The sequence below is a fragment of the Zosterops lateralis genome (assembly GCF_965231275.1).
Source record: "Zosterops lateralis genome assembly, chromosome: 3".
Classification (NCBI taxonomy): domain Eukaryota; kingdom Metazoa; phylum Chordata; class Aves; order Passeriformes; family Zosteropidae; genus Zosterops; species Zosterops lateralis.
The window spans coordinates 70,511,920-70,530,422 of NC_139764.1; the positions used below are offsets into that span (position 1 = coordinate 70,511,920).

At 36.6% G+C, this 18,503-nt stretch overlaps 1 protein-coding gene across 4 annotated transcripts in view; it reads left to right on the top strand.

Moving 5' to 3' along the window:
* The window catches only part of HACE1 (HECT domain and ankyrin repeat containing E3 ubiquitin protein ligase 1), a 48,376-nt gene extending 30,465 nt beyond the window's left edge, over nt 1–17,911 (top strand). For 3 of the 4 annotated variants that reach the window (XM_083856743.1, XM_083856744.1, XM_083856745.1), the window contains exons 18-24: nt 13–162; nt 4,908–5,104; nt 9,762–9,893; nt 10,609–10,707; nt 11,013–11,083; nt 16,491–16,604; nt 17,049–17,911. In XM_083856743.1, coding sequence (XP_083712869.1) covers nt 13–162; nt 4,908–5,104; nt 9,762–9,893; nt 10,609–10,707; nt 11,013–11,083; nt 16,491–16,604; nt 17,049–17,151 — 866 coding nt within the window. In that variant the 3' untranslated portion in view covers nt 17,152–17,911. The remainder of the gene's footprint in view (nt 1–12; nt 163–4,907; nt 5,105–9,761; nt 9,894–10,608; nt 10,708–11,012; nt 11,084–16,490; nt 16,605–17,048) is intronic. The other variant, XM_083856746.1, reaches the window with a different exon arrangement.
* Nucleotides 17,912–18,503: the final 592 nt, after the last annotated feature.

An 18,503-nucleotide genomic window follows, 5' to 3' on the forward strand; every position in this document is an offset into this window, starting at 1 on the left:
ATTGTTTTATAGGAACAACTTTCCAGCCGAACAGTAACTCTTCTGTAAATCCAGATCATTTGAACTACTTCCGTTTTGCAGGCCAGATCTTGGGGCTGGCTCTGAATCACAGGCAGCTGGTGAACATCTACTTCACAAGGTCATTCTACAAACATATTCTTGGTATGGCTTAATTAAAATCCTGCTTATTAGTCATAACAGTTGTCTGAGTAGTAAACCTTTTCCTTTTTACTTTTGTGTGCATGTTAAAAGTGAAAAAGCCTTGGAAGTTAATGTCTTGCTAGGCTTTTATATACATCAGAGTCACAACAATTCTTTGAATCACAGTTGTGAAATTCATTTGCTCTTCTGAGTAGTGTCACTCCTGAGAAATGAAAATAGTTGTTTTCTAGTTAAATTAAGACAGACAAAGCTGAGAATGTTTGTGAACTCTGGCAAAAACCTATCAGACATTCTTGATTATGTCTGAAGTTCTTCACTTGTATAGTGGTTTTTAAAAAGGTGAAGCCCTGCTGTTGAAAACCTCTCTGTCTACCTAGTCCAACAAATACTATTTATTTCCCAAAATAGGGTTTCAAAACTAATGCAGGTTTGTCCTGTATCCTTAATGAGAGAAGTTAATTCATATGCTTTTACTGTAGCATTCAAGAGGATTGGACAGATGTTGTTATAGAAATGTGACTTTTTTACTAGAGGAGAACCTCTGTTAGCTGGAAGTACAAGATAGCTTGATGGGTTTCTGTAATTGTTTTGTCTACCTGCAGTCTTCCGGTTATGTTTGCTGAGTCCAGGACGGATTAACTCTTAACTTCAAGTTTACTGTTTATCTTCCCTGAAAGTGTTCAGAGAACACTTGCAGTTCATTGAAGGTGCAGGCTCAGTCATCTTTGTCAAGATCTTCTTCACAGAGGAGCATATTTTACTTCTCTCCTTCAGTACTGCTTTCTGTGGCAGGAGAGTGACTATGCTGGGCAAGAGCCAGTGGAACACAGCCAGTCTGCAGCAGCACCATGTTGGCAATGCTTCATCAAGCTCCCCTAGCCATTGATCTTTGCACAGGAAAGTGGTTCTAAAGTAGAGGTATCATTGCATGGCACAGTTTGGTGCTGACTTAAGCCTTGGCCTCTGACATCAAGAGTGAGTAGAAAAATCATGAATGATTTGGGTTTGAAGGGATCTTAGATGCCTGGGGCAGGGACACCTTCCTATAGACCAGGTTGCTCAAAGCCCTGTACAGCTTGGTCTCGGAACACTTTCGAGGATGAGGCATCCACAACTTTTCTGGGCAGCCTGTTCCAGTGCCTCATCACCCCCACAGTAAAGAAATTCTTCCCAATATCCAATCTAAACTATTGTCTTTCAGATTTAAACCATTCCCCCTTGTCCTGTCACTACTTGCCTGCATACAAAGTCCCTTTCCAGCTCTTTTGTAGGCCACCTTCTGGTACTGGAGGGCTGCTCAAAGGTCTCCCTGGAGCTTTCTATTCTCCAGGCTGAAACTTGCAACTGTCTCAGCCTTCAGTCCTCATAGGAGAGGTGCTCCAGCCATCTGATCATCATTGTAGCCTCATCTGGACTTGCTCCAATAGGTCTATGTCCTTCTTATCTTGGGGCCCCAGAGCTGCAATGCCGTACTCCAGATGGGTCTCATGAGTGTGCGGTAGTGGGGCAGAATCATTGCCTTTGACCTGCTGGCCATGCTGCTTTCATTGCTATGGATAACACTAACAGGCTAATTACCTTGTGATGTATTGACAAAAAAAGAAAATCTTACTTTTCTGCTTTTCTGTGTTACCTTGAAAATAGTGAAATTTCATTCTTATCACCTCTTTTGGAAATGACTGCTAATTTTGGGTTCCTTACTAGTTTTGGGTTGTGATGATATGCTTGATTTGTTAGTTTCTGAATTGACAAGATGACCTATTACTTATTTTTTCTTTTCTTTTTTCACTTTGCTAGACTAACTATTGCAAACCAAGCAGCAGTCATTAATCTCTGTTAATAAGGTCTAACTGATCTTAGTAAGATCTTGTCATTCCAGCATTCCATTTTACAGGCATCCTGGAACTTTCTAGAGGTTTATACACATTGAACTTGTTTAAGGTCAAAAGGTTCACAATTCTTTATCACTTCTTATTACTTATCAGAGACAAAGAACTGGAAAAGTTACACCTCCACTTCTCAAAGTAGTTGCTTTTTCTGCCTCAATCACTGTGATTTATTTAAACATTTCCAAGGCCTTTTCCATCAGCATCTCCTATCCTCTTGTTTAAGGAATCAGAGTTGTGCAGCAGTGGGTGCTCCTGAGCAGATTTGTTTTATTTTTGCTAGCTCTTGTTCATGCCAAATACAAGGTATCTGGTTACAGACATAAAAATTCCCTTCAGCTGCTTGTCAGGCCTCAAGTAAAGGAGTATGAAGTCTCTTGCAGACTGGGCCTGTTTCCATTCCTTTGGTTTCTCACCTTGCACTGAGGTCCTTGTTTTCTGCAGTGAAAGTATATCCATCTGTTGATGGCACTGAAACCAGCAGTTATGTGCTAAGCCTGTCTGTGTCTGAGGAATGCTTTGAATCTCTTTCACAGAGGAACTCCTCTTTTTAGTCAACAGACATGATATGGAAGTGCCTTAATTAGAAGCTGAAACCTGTACGAACAAATGTTCTTACATTTGAGACTCAGGTTGGTGCATTACCTTTTTCCATTGTGGTGAGTTGAGATCTTCCTGCAACAATATCTGGTAGGTGAGGAAAGATCATTAACTTACGTGATGACTCGGCTAACACACAACTAATGTGCTTTATAAGTTATTAGATATGTAGCGTGCATTTTTTTTTTTGTGCTGTGAAACCAAACATTGGTCCAAAGGTCTGCATGTTTATTAAGGCTGCACTCTATTCCAAATGTAGCACAGGGAGAAATACAGTCAGAAATTAGTAAGACCTCTTAGATTTATTTTTCTCACACTTCTTATCAACCTTCTGTTTGAACAGGGGAGGAGCAGATGGTTTTTCTAGTGCTGTTTTGCAGTTATTTTGTATTTCTTTACAGATAGTTTCTTTCCTCTTTGTAAAACGAAGCTTCCACCTCCAGTTTACAAATAGCCCATAAATTCTTAACTGTTCTATCTACTCTTACGTTCCACTCTAAAATAAAAAGTAGCCCTTGAAATGGCATAAACAAAAGTAAAAATTAATTTCTGAGTTCAGTGTATTTTGAACTGGAGGCCTTAAAACCTTGAATAATGAATGGGCTTGTCTCAGAGTTTACCTATAGTGTCTTTGAAGTTCTGTGTTGCACAGAAATACCTGCTTCTCACAATTATGCTAAGATAGATTCCTCTTCCTTTTCAAACTACTCAAGGGTATACAAAAGAAAGATATGTAGTATTTTGTGGGATTCAAATTTTGTCATGATAAATCTGATGGATTTTTTTGTAACTGCCTGCTAGAGTCTATTCATTGATAAAATATCTGTCAGCCTAATGATCGAGCTTAGTGCTTTGGTCTCACAACATGGTGACTATGAGCTTGCTCTCATCATAACACTTGTTGAGTTTCTTCTCTGAAGGAGTCTCTGATTCCTACTTTTCAGTCTTCTCTTCCCACATTTTGCGTATATCCCTCAGAGACATAATTATTTCCACATTTTGTGTGTCAAATGCACATATGCTTGCTAGTTGGCAAAAGGGAAAGTCCTCTGGAAACTACTAGACAGCTGTTAGATTTTTTTGTTTTGAGAGAGATGACAGTGATATTTAATTAGTAAGTTATCTATCCCTCTCTTAAACTGGAGTGTTGCTTGATTTTATTTGAAAAACAGTGCCTTACAGCTGTGTACACACCAATTCATGGCTTGTCAGCACTTCCAGGGAAATACTATAACATTTTTTACACTTGGGTGTTTTGCAGTGGCTGCTAACCTTTGAATTTTGTGTTTCTCTGGGTACTGCAGCCACAATCTATAGTGTGCTAAGGCTTCTACTAATGGGCACCCTTCTGACACTGCACAATGCATGGAAAATGGTGAAGCAAGGACAGTACTTCCCAATGATTTGCTTTTCTCTAAACCTGCTGCTACCTGCATCCTCTGCCCCTTTTCCCAGATATTGTATCTGTCTTGGTAGAGTTGAAGTATCTGTTATGCCAGAGTTAAAATAATTGAGGTCTGCTTGTGAAGAGGGGGTAGCTCTCTTGCATAAACTGGGATCACTTTGTTCTGAGCCTATTTGCTCAAATGTACTTGAGTGCCATGCCTGTGGAGGGGTTTGTAAATAGGCACTTTCTGTACCTGGATGAGTCAGACTTCTAGCAACTCTGCTTTTAATGCTTCTAAGTGACTTGCAAGTTCAGTTTGAAATGTAAAAGTCCTATAACAATAATTTTTAACTGTATAATAGATCTCATTTCAAATATAATTAAAAAGAAGAACACTAAAGAGTAATAGAGTTTTCTGGGTACAGGAAGGTTGTCTCCTCCCATGCTCCCCCTAAGTAATGCTCTGGGGGAAAAGATACTGTTAGAATTCTGGTATTTGCTTTTCTAAAATTTAGGTAGAAAACTTTAAGACTAAAATGTAATGTTTTGTGTTCAGAAGGAACAGATGCTTTTAGTGAAATTCATTAATGAATTGAAATTGTGCAAATTGCTTTTACCTGAGTGGTATGTCATTTGCTTCACTAGAAGGAAAAATGTACAGAGGAAACTTGATTCTGTAGTATTTTAAAAATACAGCATGCACAGTTCTGTAGTTAGCAACAGTGCATCCCTTTTTCTCTTTTCCTATTACTGCATTTTTCTGGTTTCTCTCTAGAGGGCAATCTTCTACCATGTATTAAATCAACCTTTTTTTGCTTTATCCTATTTATTTGAGCAGTTTTGTCTCTTTGTTTGGTTTTTTTTTTCCCTAGGCATACCTGTAAATTATCAGGATGTAGCATCTATTGATCCAGAGTATGCAAAGAACTTGCAGTGGATTTTAGATAATGATATCAGTGATCTGGGTTTAGAGCTGACCTTCTCTGTTGAGACTGATGTGTTTGGAGCAATGGAAGAAGTGCCATTGAAGCCAGGGGGTGCAAGTATACTCGTTACACAGGAAAACAAGGTGAGTTATACAGGTTTATTCAGAATATGGTAGCATAGGGAAAACCATTATACTGACTTTCTGAACTACTGGAAGGATGAATGGTATACTTGTTTTGAGGAAAACACAAAATTACAGTTGCCAACACTCTTCCCCCTTTTTCTAGGTTAGCATGTTACAGAAATAGTACTACTTAAAATCTTTAAAAGAGCTCAGATTAGAGGTTGTTCTTTCTGACAGAACTGTGGAAGGGAAATAGGATCAATTTAAATGAAGGATTTATTTTAAAAGTTACAAGTATTCCTAAAGTTATGTCTTAGGTATATATACCAAGAAAGTGGAACAGTAGCAATTGCTAAACACAAAATTATAGGTAATGTTGCAAAGTGTGCTGCCTGCCAGGCCAGTCAATAGCACTGGATTTCTCTAATGAATATGCAGATATTGCACCGAGTAAAAGTCTGCAGGAAGCTTTTTCAGCCATTTGCAAGTCACTTGGTGTATATGGAAATAACCTACTTTTTAGATTTACTTTTAATAGTAAAAGGTTGAAAAACCCCAATTCCTCTGCAGAATTAAATCAAAAAAAGAAATATGGGAAAACACAGACAGATTTTGAAAATAATCTAGAAATTATGATAAACAAAGTCTAATTGAATCCTGCAGTTACTGACTAAACAGTTATGAGTAACTGCAGGAGTCTCACAGGTAGACCTGCAGTTTTTTGTAATGTTGACTCTTGGTCCTGATGTCTACTTTGTGTTCTGATTTTTATTTGTGTTGGTCTGGCTGAGCCTGTTCTCAGTGCTCAGTAAGGATTCTTCAGGAGTGGTGTCAGAGGCTGCTGCACTGGGGAACAGCCACTTGGTGTCAGCCTTTGTTGCAAGGACATTGCAGTTTGTGTTGGAGCAATTGGCACTGGGGTCTTGTAGCCTGAAAATGGGGATTTTCATTAAGGTAGAGTGTCATTCCAATAGCAGGAACATCTATTATTAATCTGATTCTGCACTGATTCCAGCAATACAGTCATTTGTGAAAGAATACAGATGGTAAAGCATGTCTAATTGTGAAGGTAGTGGTTGCCTAATTTCTTTATTATCTGTTGGAGAAAGCAAGGATGTTCATTCTTGTGTCTGTCTTCTCAGTATATTGTCTTCTCAGTATATAAAAAACATGTATTTAACATAAATTGTAGTTTCATAACAACTATTTAAAACCCATTTTCATTAGTGTAAAATTAGACGTTTGCCCACACGAGGGCAGTACCCGTTAGCAGCTTAATTTGCTCTCAACTTTAGAGCTGGGGCACCGTATAAAAAAGGTGATTGCAAACATGTAGAGAAGATGCCTCCATTCTGTCTCATCATGCTTCATCAGCATGGCAGGAGGGGACTAGGGTTTTGTGTACTTTTAGTTTGAAGGGTGGGAAGAAAGATGTGGCTGGTGGTAGCTTTGAAACTATTAATATTAATACATTCTTTGAATTCAAAGTTGCAAAATCTGAAGTAAAAATACATCTGTAACATGGCACTGTTTTTTTTACTGGCAAAGTTATTGGCAGTGGCCAAGTTGTTGCAAATTGAGATGTGTATTTTAGTGGTTTTGGGGGTTTTTTTTCGAGTTCATTTAATGTGACATAGTTTTGCAGTATGTTTTAGCTAAGCTGTTCTATCCATTTAAATAGGAATGTGTCTACTTTATTAAAAAACCACCTCTTTTTCTCCTGCATGTGATATCTTTTTTTCCCCCCCCTGCCTTTACCCAAGGAATAATAGATCACTGTTTAAAACTCATTGTATTTATTATACCTCTGGGAGAAGAAAATTCAGCTTTTGCTCTGTATGCACACTAGCAGATTACCTGTTAAAATTAAACTATGAATGAATCTTTATCCCTTAAAAAACCTAAACAACAAACACATACACCAAAATATCCCCCATGCCAAAACCAAAATAAAACACACACTTGCCCCTCCCTGCACAGAAACCACCCAAACAGTCCCCTTCTCTCACTGAAAACTGAAACAGAGTAAATGCAGTAGTACTAAGAACTATTTGTAAAATGTTATTTTCTTTGAATGGGGTAATTTTCTTTTTTTATATCAACTGTGTAATAGGTGAATGGTTGTGGGACAATTAGATGATGCAAATATTCGTGTCTTGCAATTGCTGTGTCCGTGTAGCCCAGCTGAAATACAGTTATAGCTTGGTTTAAATGCCTTTTGTCATGGTAATAGAGAGACTTCAAAGGGAAAAGTCAAGCTTTGTCCTGAACTTATCTTTGCTCTTTGCTGTGTATCATTTTGCAGCTTTCTACTTTTTAGGAAAAAAAATAAAATTAGGCCTAGTCAATTTTGACTGCATGTTATATTAAGGAATGGTGCAGATCTCCACCATCCTATGGCTTTCTCTGTCCTCCCAGAACCTGTCTGTGAGATGGCCATTCTGTTTGGCAGTAAAATAGTAGGTATTTTTTTTCCAGGCAGCTTTAAAATGATGCTGCTCTCTGAATGTGAAAATCATCATAACCATTGATCCTTGTCTCACAGTATATGGGATTGTGAAATCGTGGAAGCATGATCTCTGCTTTATTTACCTCCAAGTAAAATACAGAACAACCCCTCACCCAAACTAGACTTTGTCATTATATGTGATGCCTGTCTAAGGCGTGTTCAATCAAATCTCCCTTCCTTAAAGAAGGCTGGATCATAACTTTATGTACTATGTAGATCTGAAATGATGTAGGTATTTCTGTTTTGTAATGTACTCCTAAGGCTTCAGAGGGGAATAAAATGTAAATGAAGTGCACAGAAAGCAAAACAAATTGACCAGGTTGTTTACTGACATGTATTATGTAAATTTTGTGCTACAGGTCTTTCATCATGCGCCAGTGCTGATAGCCAGGATGCTTGGCTGTTCCAGGCAATTTTAAACATTTCTTGTAACAGCTAAAGCACAGCAACTGCTTTCTCTCATACTTAAAGTGTTCAATGTAATATTTTTGTCATGCATAAAGCAAGTATTTTTTAAATGTTTTTTTCAAAATAAGATTGTGAATTTTTCTTTCCACAACCCTGTTTTTCTGGGTAGCCTAATTTGCATAAAAACAGTTTAAGAGATGTAAAACATGCATTTCTGATCATTGAAGACAACTAGTATTAACGTTATTTTGAATCTTGGTATTGCAAAAATTTCTGATTTCTTCTGTATTTACAGACTTACTTTTGTCTAGTGCAGTTAATCTCTTTGGCTGCCCCTCAGTCCTGAAAGAAGGGAGGTGTCTTTAGCTCCACTGATAGCAGAAACAACCTAGGGAGACTACTAGACTGAAACTAGATTTTTGGGAGCAGTTGAAGATACTATTAGGTCATGTTCCTCTTCTTCAGAGCACTTCACAAATTAATTGTTCTCTCAATCTAAAAAAATGGTGATAATGCATTTAAGGGTATCTCTCAACTGCAAAGAAAACAACCCCTCTGTACATCTGTGAATGTAAGGAGCTGCCTTAAAAAAATATCCTTCTGTTTTGAAATGTTTCATACTTCATTCTCTTTTTCTGAAAGGGAGGGAAAGAAAAAATGCTTGGTTGCTTTTGTGCAGGTTCAGAACCTAAAAGTTTAGGTTGAAGTATTTTAAAATTAAAAATCAAAGTAGTATTTTCATACTTCATTATTTTCTTGAAGGAAGCTGATAGTTGAGATGATTTAATTGGGAGATACATTTCATGATTTTCTCATTAAAAGTCATGATTATGAAGTCAAAACATTTCTTTAAACAGAGTGCCTTAAATAATCTCAGAATAAATTTTATTTTCAAGTAGAAAACTACTTTATTGACTAAAGAAACTTTATTAAACCTGTGTAATTCGGTCAGGGTAGATGAGAGGTGTTTATAGAATTTTAATGTAGGCACTTTTCCCTTCTAAAAGGCACTTGTCTCCTTCTAAAAGCCTTCTTCCTTTAATGCCTCCTAGGCTTTTGTGTTCTCAACAAAAGCAAACTTCTGCTGGATTCCTTTTCTGGTTGGCATCTTTTAAAGGGAAAGGAGCCCCCAGATCTCTAAAGCATATTATAGTCTATTCCCTGGCTGTAGTGGAAATTGTTTTCTGGTGTTCTTCTTTTTTAAAAAGATTTTCCAAGACTTTCTGAAAAATTTTGAAATTCTTATTAAGAATAATTACATCTACAGGCTTTATTATGTATCATTTTAAGCTTCCAGAGATGGGGGGAAAGCAAGGAAGCTTTTTGGCTCACAAATAGTCCTTCAGAAGTTAGCCCCTTTTCCTGAGTAATGTTAGTTTGTTTAAATAGAGTATTTTTGCTTACAAACATTGGTGTGTTTATGCCCTTGAGTTGAGCCTAATGGAGGTTGTATTAGGTGTGGTCATGACCAAATTAAGTTTTATTTACTTCCTTTCTCTTAGTCTGAGTCCCTGTTTTTTGACTGGTTTATGTAACAATTAAAACACTTCCATTTTGGAATTGTCTTAGGAGGGAAGGCAGACGAGCAGAAGGGGCTTATTTTGGGTTGCTTCCGTGTGAAAAATGTGCAGGGACTCTTACTACCTTACAGTGGAAGAGATTTGTAATGCATTGAGGACTGCATTTGTGTGTGTGAGTTTGTTTGAGCACTAAGTGGTTTTGCTGGGGTCTACCTTAATATTGTTTTCTTCGTTGCAGGCTGAGTATGTGCAGCTTGTGACAGAGCTCAGAATGACAAGAGCCATTCAGCCTCAGATAAATGCCTTTTTACAAGGCTTCCATATGTTCATTCCACCATCTTTGATCCAACTTTTTGATGAGTATGAACTGGTAAGCAGAAATGCCTATGTATTTTTAAACACTTTGTTCAGCATACTTCATAAGCAGTGTAAATGATGTAGAAGTAAAGCTCAGTAACCACAAAATACAGATTTTGTAACTTTCACATTGGCTTTGCTTCCTGGGCATCTACCAGTGAGGATCTCATTATGTGTATTCCTGCTTTTTCTAATTACTCAGGATTACCATTTTCCTGAAACTTCACATGGCAGTAATAAATGCCTTAAATTGTAACTTCAGTATGGAATCAGCATGTTGTGGCCTTTAAGTTTTGCATATTTTCCTTGAGGAGGACAGAAATCCGTTAAAAGTATGGAGATGCTGTCTATTATCTTCATTTTTTTTCTGAATTACAGAGTCAAATTCCAGTGAATTTTTGTTGCTGGTTTGATCTTCTGTAACCAACACATCTCAAATTTTCTCTGAAGTCATGGGAAGATTCAGAGGCTTTTTCTTAAAGGTTCTTTGGCAATAATTTTTCTCTTTTGCTAGTGCATACTTAAATTAAACAGATCATATGAAGCTTCTTGAATTCAAGAATCTTCATGTATTAAAATTTAGTCGTGGGTTCCATAAATTTGCAATAAACTGAAAAAGCTCTGTAAGCTTTCTACTTCTTAAAACATTACTTCTTAAAATAGGATAAACTCTTGAAATAAGTGTTTAGTCAGGAGGACTAATCACAATCTATGTGCTTCTCTTGAAGGAGCTTTTGCTGTCTGGTATGCCAGAAATTGATGTGAATGATTGGTTAAAAAATACAGAATACACCAGTGGCTATGAGAGAGGAGACCAAGTTATTCAGGTAAAATTATTTATTTGTTTGTTTTCTTTTTTTTTTTAATAATGTAGACTATTTAATCTAAAAATTGTGGTTTTGTTGTTGTCATTATCTGTATGTTTGTGGAAGCTTATTTTGGCTGAAATTTGAGGAGTTTTTTTATACTGTATTTCTACATTAAGTAACTTAATTATGTATGAATTTGGTAGAAAAAATACCATAATTTAAATAGCGAACTCACATATATTCTATTTATTGTTTTATCAGTATATTTTCAGGTACTACAAGTATTTAGTGGAAAACTATAAACTAACTTTTTTGTCATTTAGTGGTTCTGGGACGTGGTGGAAGAACTAACTCAGGAAGAGAGAGTGTTACTATTACAGTTTGTTACTGGCAGGTGAGAGACTCTTCTGTAAGAACAAATGCATTGTCTAGATGTAAAACTCTGAAATAAGACAAGAGACTTGAGAGACCATAAAAGATAATCTAGAAACTGTTTTGCATACTGGTTGTTCTATATGTTGATCAAAGTAGACATAGTGTGTGTTAATACCTTCACTGTCTCTGTTGCCTGCAAAATGATTGATTACTTATTTATTATACTTGACCACTTTGCAAGAGGCCTGTGTTGCTGTCCAGGCCATTCTTGACAAGGCCATAGTGAGTTTAACTGAGCTTTATATTCTTGTTCCTGTTGCATATTTATGTGTCTCTTGGCTCTTCTGGTAATAAGCTGAGGCTGTAATGGATGAGGTAAGTAGGTAGCACTTCAGTCAGTGTACACAGAATATCCTTCTCCTCAAACTGAGTTGAATTTAACATCAGTGCAGTGTGTGAAGATAAATAAAGATGTAACCTTATGGAAGACTGTCTTTTTATAAAGGTTTTCTGTCCTAAATTCTATTTGTTCTCTAGGGAAAATCACTTTTATTTCCCTTATGGTTTGGGGGCAGTGAGGGAATGTTTTAGCAATAAATGGCCCTGTGAGCTGGGTGAGTGTCTGAACTTGTGGGTACAGACATTTCACAAAGTGGATCCATAGACATAAATGTGACACCTGAGCTGTGTAATCCAGTCTTTTTCTGGTAGCAGGCAGAGATAACAGCATCTTCTTAGTTTGATGTTCCCTTAATATTGTAGGATTAGTAGAGTACTTGACCTTTTGTGTATAAGTTTTGTGGTTAAGCAATGGTGAAATGCAAATTAAGATAATCAAAACTACCTTTTATATTAAGGAATTTCATAGTCACAGATGTATCATCAAATGACTCGGTCTCCAAATTCTATTAGTTTCACTCGATTTATTATGAATTTCCTTGGTTTTCGGGATCATGGATGATTTAAGAAGCCAGTTGTATGCACATTGATCTTTTTGTCCTCTGAAGAAATGATTCCTGAAGTTGTAACTGCACGTGTGACATGCCAGCTGCTGGTCTTTCATTTTTAGTGGACTGGTCCATATCTATATCTAGACAGCAAATAAGGATCTTTAAAATGTAAGGTCATGTTTCAAATGCTTCTTAAAACATTCCAAATGATCCTGAAGTGGCATTCAGTATTTTCATGGCATTTGGGATAATCTACTGGATTCTAAGGGGCGCTTTCTATCAAGTAAACAGTTACACTGTCTGATTAATACGTGCGTTAGCATTATTCTTTTCGGTCACAAATCACCTCCTGTCTTGTTCTTATCCATTTTCTTGTTAGTAGGAAAGAAATTTTTGGTGTGGCTTTAAGAACTCTAGTCTGGAATTTAAAAACAATCTGCTTAAGATTTTTTTTTTCTGTATCAGCTATGAGGAACCCTTTGTTTTTATTCCATGTTTGAAATGCAATAGATAAATATTTTTTTTCCCCATAAATACTTAACTTTTGAAAGCTACCTCTACTAGTGAGTTGCAGCTGGCATTTTTGCACATAAGCCCCCAGACAGTCCTACTTTCTTTTAAATGGAAGATTTAGATGCTAACTCTTCTGTGAGCCTAGTACAGTAGTCGGGCTGGTATCTTAAATAAATTATTACATTAAAAGTATACCTGATTTCAAACTATGATGTTTTTCTGCTCTTAGTGAAGAATTTGTTTCTATGGGTACTGGTTGGCAGGCTACATTTGTCCATCTCCCTTTTATCTCTTCTGTACATTCACTTACTTGATTTTTTGTGTATGTGAAGTGGAACTGTTCTTTCTTTCCAGTCAAAGACTATGAAATTAATCTAGTGAATTAAATAAAATAGATCTATGATTATGTCTTCAGTGTTTCTCTGATATCTCTAAATATTTCTTAGACTTAGCCTTTTGTCTTCTTCCCCCATTTTTACATCTCTTTCTCTTTTTCTTTTATGAAGTCTTGCTTTGGTAGTTTCAGTGCAGATAACATTGCATTTGTCATTAATACCAATTTTGAGACATTTTTTAATAAGCAAAGTTTGAACATATTTGGAGGTCTTAGCACACTCAAGAAAAAGCCTAAATGTTTTTGTGGCTCATATTGAGGATCTGAAAGTTCACTCATGATGCCATTTATTCTTTCTCAGCTAACAGCTGCTTGAGATGATATTGCCAATTTGGCAAGCTTTTCTTATTTTTCCCCCTCTTGATCTGTTTGATATTTATAATAGTATTTGGCTAATATATTGTTAATTCTCCACTGGCAACTTCTGATGGGGTTTTTAGTGAACAGTTGGAAGAAAGTGCTGACAGCTTGATAGATTCTAAATGATAAATTCTACTTTATTTGTATTCTATAGCTGCAAAGATTGTATAGAACTTCTTTAGGGACTGTAGATTTTGTTGAGCAATAAGCAATATGCTTATGCTCTTTTAAGGAAAATTCAGCATAGTTGTTCAGTATGAAAGATATGTATCTACTGTCACATAAGAGTAAGAAAACATAAGGAAGCAAGCTTAAAATCTCTTCTACAGTGCTTTCATTCCAAACAAATTTATGCAAAACTTGTCAGTGGAAAAATAGGTAGAAAAGTAATGATTCAGATGTAAACATAGAAATTTCCAAAGCTTTGAAATTGAATTGTTGCTCTTGTGCACAGCTATTGTGATATTTTTTGCATCCGTTTGGAAGGTTTTCTTTACTATATTGGCAATGTTTTGCTTGGAGAGAAAACTCATTCTTGGAGGCAAAAGTTGGCAGCAATCTCTTCCTTTTAGATGTTCAAAGCCTTGACCATGCTTTACAATTTTTACCTGTTATATGGAAAGTATTATAATCAGTTACATTGAAAAAAACTTCTAGATAATAGTGGACTGAAAGAAATTTTCAGCTAGCTAGGTGTCTGTTTTATTGCTGATTTGAATGTGGGATGTTTATCAGAGGGGAGGAAAAAACGTCATTGCAGGGGAGGCAGGACTGTATTGGAATGTGAGCCAAAGCCATGGTATGAAAGTACTGATGTACCATCCTTACCACTGTTCTGAATTGTTGTTGTAATCACAATTCCATTTGTGTCAGAAATAATATGCTGCAAATAATCAGCACTTCTCTCCATAGTGGTTACTTTGTGTAGTAGTGTTAGAACTGTATGCTTAACATGGCTGTTCTTAAGCTAGGTAATACAGATTTATGTGTTGGATACTACAGCTAGTTCTAAAAGGTGCATTTAAAAGGTATTACTGTGAGTTGTGTCCCAGCTCCTTCACATTCAGCAGCAGCAACCATTACGCTTTCACATTTTTGCCAGGTGGTTTTACTGTGAGTGAAAACATTCTTTCTTCTGTTATACTTGCTTCTGGCTTTTAGTCACTTGATTTGGTGAATATGGGAGCACTGATTTTAGTATAGGTACCTGTAATCCAGAATTCTAACAGCTGTTACATGTTTTTGGAAGGTTTATTTTGTTTTATCAGATCAGATTCTACAAAATCACAGTATATCTGAGATTGAAAGGGACCTCTGGAGATCAAGACTTTGACAGAATATTCTGAGTTGAAAGGGATGCACAAGGATCATCAGGTCCAACTCTTAAGAATGGCTCATACAGGGATCAACCTTGGCCATGTTCTTGGTACTGTGCTCTAACCAACTGATGTAATCTCATTGTCTAATCCAACATGGTATTCAGAGCAGGGTCAGCTACAGCTGGATGCTCAAGATCTTGTCCAGACAGGTTTTGGAATGCTGACCTCTCAACTTCTCTGAGCAATTTGTACTAATGTTTGACCACCTCACAATGAAAAGGGTTCCTTATGTTTAAATGGAAATTTGTGCGTGTTGCCTCCTGTACTGTAACTGGGGACCACTGCTTCATCATGTTTATCCCTTCAAGTATTTATACATCGATCAGATTACTCTGAGTTTTCACTTCTCCAGGCTGAACAGTCCCAGCTTGCTTTTGTCTTGTGTCAGGTGCTCCACAGTCTTTGTGGCCTTCATTCAGCTTGCTTCATTATGTCCCTATGACTCTACTGGGGAGCTTGGAGCTGAATATTTCTCTCCAAATACAGAGAAAGGATAATCACCCTCTCCCTACTGGGTGACATTGTTCCTAATGCATTCAACTTCCTTTATCCTTTTGTTATAGTGGAGGTTGAGGGGGAGGTTGAGGTTTTTTTGGATGCCAGGGCTGTGCTAGCAAGATGTTTATCTCATAGTGTATGTCAGCTTAAGTTGATATTATGAAAAGATCTGAATATCCGAATTTTATTCTATTTGTTAGTTTAGAATGACAGAGAGGGAGTCTGAATGATGGGCTGTTGCGCATTTACACCTGGAGTAATCTTTGAATAATGTGTTGGTAAAGGGAAAAAAAAAAAAAAGAGTAATATGATTAAGTGAGATTGCATTCCTGAAGATGCTAGTGATTTTTTAGTGTGTTCTAGTTTTGCCATAGTTTGTCACTGGGCTATAGTGTGACGGATATAATGGTTTTATTAGTTACTTGAGATATTTGGTCTGAAGTAGTAAATGAACAGACATGTCAAGGACACTTTAGTCATTTGTCCCACAGATAGTAATCAGAGAATAAGCTGTTTTGTGGTGTAGCTTAAAATTTAAACATAAATAGACGTTTGTCTTAACTGAGATAATATCACAAAATAAGAAGGCTATAAATCTGTTAGAAAGCATCCAAAGGGGCTGTGAAGATGGTCAAGGGCCTTGAGGGGAAACGGTATGAGGAGTGGCTGAGGATACTCAGTCTCTTCAGCCTGGAGGAGACTGAGGGGGGGACCTTGGAGACCTCATGCAATCTGCAGCTTCCTCAGGAGGGGAAGTGGAGAAGCAGGCACTGATCTCTTCTCTGGTGACCAGAGACAGGACCCAAGGGAACAACGTGAAGCTGTGTCAGGAAGGTTTAGGTTGGATGTTAGGGAAAGACTCTACCCCCAGAGGGTGGCTGGGCACTGGAACAGGTCCCCCAGGGAAGTGGTCGCAGCACCAGCCTGATAGAGTTCAAGAAGGGTTTGGACAACAGGCTCAGGCACATGGTGTGATCCCTGCAGAGTTAGGAGTAAGATTTCAGTCCTTATGGGTCTTTTCCAACTCAGAATATTCCGATTCTGTGAACATTCTGCTACAGAAACTGGTTATAGAAATGAGTCCTTCTTGCAGGCAGAAATATCTTAAATGTCAGTCAAACAAAATGATGCCTACTGTAAGTGGACTGATGTGTTAGTCTTCTAATTAAAAGCTTATAAACAATGAGAATTTTGATATCAGTAAGAAAAAGGGAACTTAAGTAAAAGTAACTGTCCTATTATCCTAAGTAAGAGATATTTTTCAGTGTAAAGATTACATTTTTTTGCCTTTTAACATTATTGCACTGCTCTAATTTCTGTACATTTTCTCAGTTCCAGAGTGCCTCATGGTGGCTTTGCCCATATAATGGGTGGCAGCGGGTTGCAAAATTTTACTATTGCTGCTGTGCCATATACTGCAAATCTTTTACCAACATCAAGCACATGGTATGTTAACTCTTCTCCTTAAAATATCTTAAAACCAGGGCTTTTTTATGTCAGTCACAGTCAAATGTACAGTTCTTTAGAATATTAAAAGGTCCAAAAAAATGTAAACAGTTTCTGCAGTATTCACTCTCCAACATGAAAGTGGTGGGTTTTATCCCAAATGATGTTACATTATGTTTGCTCATTGCTTGCAACTTGAATTTGTCTAATTAAAGATAGCTAAATAAGTAAAGGAATACTAAAGTTAAGTTATTGTATTACAACTCACTGAAGTGAAAAAACAATGTAATTTCCTAAAATATATTCAAATGCTCAGTGGTACTATAAGTCTGCACAGGCTGTTTTCTTCCATACATGTGATCTCTTCAGGAGTTTTAATCAGAAATCTTTACTGTTGAGTTTTTTGCTGAACTGTGGTGTCTTTTTTTTTTTTTTTTTTTTCAGTATCAACATGCTCAAGTTACCTGAGTACCCAAGTAAAGAAATCCTGAAAGACAGGCTTCTTGTGGCATTGCACTGTGGAAGCTATGGTTACACAATGGCATAATGAAGTCTAGAAAACCCATCTGACTGTTAATGTGCAGAAGCGGCAGAAGTAATTTTGCAAACTGTCAATAGAAAAGCATCTTTGATGCTGCAGCCCATTGGCATGGCTGGGCTTCAGAACTGGTACAGCATCATCAGCTTTCTCTCCATTATTGTGTTGTCACGGTAGCTTTGATACCATCATAACAAACTTCTCAGTATGCTGTATTTTCATTTTTTAAAATTACAGATCTGTATGGAAATCAGTTTACATGCTTTTCATTATTACTTCAATCTGAGAAAGTTTGTAACATCTCTTTCCACAGTTTATGTTTGATTTCCAGCTATGTGGTTGAATGACATTTGCATTGCAGTTTACTTTGCACTCAGATGGAATACTGCAAATGAAAAGAGTTGTACTTTATGCCTTGTTGCATGTGAAAGTGCCATTTATTTTTGCAGACCACTACAGAAAGTTCAATTGGAATATTGTACAGTGAGACAGAGCTGATGTATTTTCCATTTCTTTGCATAGTAACAGAAAGAAAATTTTATAACTTTTTAGTATTCTAATGTATATAATATGTAAAGATTAGACTGTTATGACTGGGAAAAAACCAACAGATTGAGTTTGTCTAGTTTATATTAGAATTTACACTATATTCTACTAAATATTTAAAGTATTTGTGACTTTATAGTCAACTTGCAATTTAGAATTTGTAAATATTAAGATCTATATCCATTGTTTGAATGCCTTTACTCTTTCCTTGATATAATTGTATGTTCAAAAGATATTAATTAAATTTTAATATTTTAACCAGAGTTGGAATCTGACAAGTTTGTGTGTCTCTTTGGGCAGATTATTCTTTTTTCTATAAGGATTTTATTAATCTTTCTATAATTTAAATTGTCATGGAACCAGTATTTGAGGAATCATTGTCAAAGTGTATGGATGGACATAAAAAATTCACAAGGAAGTAAATCGAGCTTATGAGGTTAACTGACAAAACTATGATAGTTAGAATCTCCTGTCAAAATTTATATATTAGAATTAAAATCTGTTACACTTATCCAAAAATACACAGCAAGAACTCAGCACATTTGATAAGTAGCTGCACATGTTGGGGTTGATGATGCTGCTGCATAACTGCTTTTCTAGGGACCCTGGGGTAGGCCATTATTGTTTTGATTCATGCTAGGAATGGTTTTTGTTGTTGGTATGTTTTTTTAGTTGTGGGTGTATTTTTTCTTTGTAAATTAATCTGGTCATCCCAGTTTGTCATGCTTTTGCCTTGGAGAATGCAAATTGGATTCTGTCCAGATGAAACTACACAGAAAAAATTGATCCAAAAATGTACCAAATGCTAATGGATG